At 36.7% G+C, this 4,384-nt stretch overlaps 1 protein-coding gene across 4 annotated transcripts in view; it reads left to right on the top strand.

The window, feature by feature from the left end:
• Positions 1-4,384, top strand: part of F8 (coagulation factor VIII) — a 124,131-nt gene that overhangs the window by 63,258 nt on the left and 56,489 nt on the right. For all 4 annotated transcript variants that reach the window (XM_019627624.1, XM_019627625.1, XM_019627626.1 and 1 more), the window contains one exon: positions 2,692-2,901. In XM_019627624.1, the coding sequence (XP_019483169.1) occupies positions 2,692-2,901 (210 nt within the window). The remainder of the gene's footprint in view (positions 1-2,691; positions 2,902-4,384) is intronic.

Below are 4,384 nucleotides of genomic sequence, written 5' to 3'. Positions count from 1 at the left end.
GAAGGGTTAGATGTTCCATCTTTTTCAAATTCAATTTGAACATCTCTAAAGTGGGGAGTTTAGCCCATCTGCATGGGATTTATTTCTACTATCTTATTTTGTGCTTCCTATTTTTTTCTGAATATTACAGTTTTTCTCCTTTATTGCTTTTTTAAATTAAGCTTTTTTTCTTTTTAATTCCAGCTTTTCCCTTTACTATTTTGGAAGTTCTGAACACTTCTATTTCCACTGGGGGGGGCATACCCCTTGAAATTTTACACTTCATTCAAAGTCTGTTGCTGTTGTTTGTTTTGTTTCCAGCTTTATTGCGATCTAATTGGCATATAACGTTGTGTAAGTTTAAGGTGTCCAACTGTTGATTTGATACACTTATACTCATATATTGCAAAATGATTATCACCGTAGTGTTAGCTAACACCTCCATCACGTCACATAATTATCATTTGTTTTGTAGTGACAATATTTAAGATCCACTCTCTTAGCAATTTTCAAGTATATAATCCAATACTATTAACAATAATCACCAGGCTGTATATTTGATCCCCAGAACTGATTCATTTTATATGTGGAAGTTTCTACCCTTTAGTCAGCACCTCCCATTTCTCCCACTCCTCAGCCCCTGGTAACCACCATTCTACTCTCTGCTGCTGAGTTCAGCTTTTTTAGATTCCACATATAAGTGGAATGATACAGTATTTGTCTTTCTCTCACTGACCTATTTCACTGATGATCACATTTCTCTGATGATTAGTGATGTTGAGCATCTTTTCATGTACCTCTTGACAATTTGTATGTCTTCTTTGGGAAAATGTCTATTCAGTTTCTCTGCTCATTTGTAAAATCAGATTTTTCTGTTGTCGTTATTGAGTTGTATGAGTTCTTTATATATTTAAAATTTTAACAACAGATAAATGATTTGCAAATATTTTCTCCCATTCAGTAGGTTGCCTTTTTATTTTGTTGATTGTTTGTTGCTGTGCAGAAACTTCATAGTTTGATGTAGTCCCATGTGCTAATTTTTTGCCTGTGTTGCTTTTGATGTCACATCCAAAAAAATCATTGCCAGGACCAATATCAAGGAGCTTGCCCCCTATGTTTTCTAGTTTCAGGTCTTATGTTTAAAAGTCTTTAATCCACTTCAAGTTAATTTTTGTGTGTGGTATCATGTAGGGGTCCAATTTTACTCTTTTGCATGTGGCTGTCCAGTCTTCCCAGCACCAGTTATTGAACAGACTATCCTCTCCTCATTGAGTATTCTTGGCTCCCTTGTCAAATATTAATTGTCAAAAAAAGTGAGGGTTTATTTCTGGGCTTTCAATTCTGTTTCAGTGGTTCTATTTTTATGCCAACACCATACTGTTTTTAATTACTATACCCCTGTAGTATACTTTGAAATCGGAAAGTGTGATGCCTCCAGCTTTGTTCTTCTTTCTCAAGATTGCTGTGGCTATTCAGGATCTTTTCTGGTTCTATATGAATAGTCATATATGCATCAGCATTTACGAAAGAGCTCATTCTTTCTGCTACAGGTCTGAGAACTGCCTTTAACATACATTAAATTTCCCTTTATATCTGCATCTGTTTCTGGACTCTATGTTCTGATTGATATATTCATCTATATCTGCATTGAGACCATGCTTTTAACTATAATAGTTTCATAATATATTTTAATACTTTGTAGAGCAAGAAACTTTGATTCTCAGTTAGTTGCACTAAGCTAGTGTAAGCATTGCTAGTGGATTTGTGGGCCACCACCTTGCAGAGTAGACAAATGTTTACTGAATGGATGGACGGAGAGATCTATGGAAGAGGCTTTCAGAGACAATTCCCTTTACAGACTGAAGTTAATCTTTACTTTTGTTTAGCTTTTGGTTTAGAAATAATTTCAAAGTTATAGAACTGCTACAAGAATAGTACAGAGAACTCCCATATACCCTTTAACCAGATTCACTAATGTTTAACATTTTGCTATATTTGTTTTATCATTCTCTTGGTTCTCTATGTACATACTTTTATTACTTATTTTCCATTTGAGAATAGGTTTAAGACAGTATGCTTCTTTATGTTTTCATACTTCATTGTATAATTCCTACAAATCAAGATATTGTCTTACATAACCAAAGTGAAGCCATGAAATTCAGAAAATGTAACATGGATATAATACATTCATTGGCAGCTGATATCCCAATTGTATCAATCAGTGCTCTTTTGTAGCATTTCCTCCCTCAAGTTCAGGGTCCAGTCCTGGATCCTGCACTGGATATAACTGTCCTGCTTTTTTGAAATTCATTTGTTTCCATGAATCTGGAATATTAACAGATGTTAATTTTGGTCATTTGATTAAGGTTTCTTTTTTTTTCCTGCTTTCTCCTCTGTGTAGTTACTATTTGTCCCCTTGTAACTAATAAGCAGTTTGTAGAGGAAACACTTTGAGACTGTGCCAATACCCTACTCCTCATCAAACTGCCCCCCACAGTATAGCATCCAAATCTATCTGTACCATAATGGTCTATGAGGCTCCTCACCTAGGGGTTGGGATGTAGCTGATCAAGTATTAACAATCTACTTTTCAGGAAGGTATAGTGCTATCTCCTTTGGGGCATAACATAATCATTTCTAATCCGAAAACAAAAATCCAACATAATAAATCCTGATACTGCTAAAACCTCTCATTCTCCATTTCTTTTGCAGGCATCAATGGCTATGTTTTTGATAACTTGCAGCTGTCAGTTTGTTTGCATGAGGTGGCATACTGGTACATTCTAAGTGTTGGAGCACAGACTGACTTCCTTTCTGTCTTCTTCTCTGGATATACCTTTGAACACAAAATGGTCTATGAAGACACACTTACCCTATTCCCATTCTCAGGAGAAACTGTCTTCATGTCCATGGAAAACCCAGGTGAGTTGTTCATTTTATTCTTTTACTAACAGCTGGGATTGCTTCAGCNGGAGCTGAGAAAGCAGTGTTCCTCATGACCACAGGGACCCAAAAGATCCTGTTTCTTCTTTCCGGACACCCCACCTGTCACCCTGCTTTCCCTGCCTCTACTTGACTTGGAATTGGCTGAAGACTATACCAGAATGCATCTTTCCATCTCCCCATTCCTCTTGAATAATTCCAAGAGGGTGTGGCTTCCCTAGCACCTGCGCACATCCATACTGGCTGCTGATTGGCTGGGGAAGCCCCCACCTTTTGCTCCCTTTGGGGCTAGTTCCTCTGCTGGGGATGCACCAATTAACCTCACAGTGATGAGGAAGGAAAGAGGGAATTTCACAGATTCATTTTAACGGTTAATGCCTTCAAATTTGGGGGTTTGTTTTTAAGAAAAAATAAATATTTAGGTTTTTTTGGGGAAAGGGAATTTTTTTCTTTGGTTTTGATAAAGTTGGGTGTGAGGAGTTTTTAAATGCTATAGCTCCAGGCTTGTCCCATTTGGGGCAGCTATTTAAGGAGGGGATTTGCCCCAAGCTAGGGAAGCCTCTCCCCACACCAGGGACCTTTTTTCCCTCTGACTCCTTCTTCTTTTCTATGAGGAATTAAGATGCTGTAACTTTTTGGAAACTCAGTTGTTGTTGGTTTTTTTTTTTGAGAGGGGTAGGTTTTGGGGTCTAGGTCATTTTTATCTACTGGGTAAAACACGATGAGGGAGAAAGGAAAAGCGGAAGAATCCTCTCCTTGCCCCCCTCCACTTTGAACTTCTTGAAAATGGGCCCTTGCAGAATACATCTGCCAGTTTTTATAAAAAACAAAACTTGGAAACAATCAAAATGTCCTACAATAGGCAAATGATTAAACAAACTGTAGTACATCGATACAATGGAATACTAGTCAGAAATAAAGCAGAATTAACTATTGACACACACAATATGAATAAACCTCAAAGGCATTAAGCTGAGTGACAGGATCCAGTCTCAAAAGGTGACATATTGCATTATTCTACTTACAAAGAATTCTGGAAAAGGCAATTGTATAGAGATGGAGAACAGTGGTGGTAAGGGCTTAGGTGGGGGAAGAGGAGATTTTTTTAGAGTTCATGAAGATATTACACATTTTGTCTGCTCTGCTAGTTGATACATATGCTGAAACTCAGATCCGTACAGCAAATAAAAATCAATTTACTGTATGTAAATTTTTTAAATGAAATATATAAATGTCTTTTCACCCAACATTTATACTGCTGAGATATATCCCATAAGAATAAAAGCACCAGTACATAAGGACATATGTTGTGGCATATCCATAATATGAAATATTATGAAATCATTAAAAGGAATGAATTAGAGCAATACCCAGGCTACTTATAGTAATTTCTATGAGATAGTGTTGAATAATAAGATGTAGGTGCTGAAAACTGTATGTATTGTAATATGATCTCATTTTT

This window comes from Hipposideros armiger, unplaced genomic scaffold (assembly GCF_001890085.2).
Source record: "Hipposideros armiger isolate ML-2016 unplaced genomic scaffold, ASM189008v1 scaffold_738, whole genome shotgun sequence".
Classification (NCBI taxonomy): domain Eukaryota; kingdom Metazoa; phylum Chordata; class Mammalia; order Chiroptera; family Hipposideridae; genus Hipposideros; species Hipposideros armiger.
Note: the sequence above shows the minus strand (reverse complement) of the source record. Positions and strands in the feature narration are given on the sequence as shown.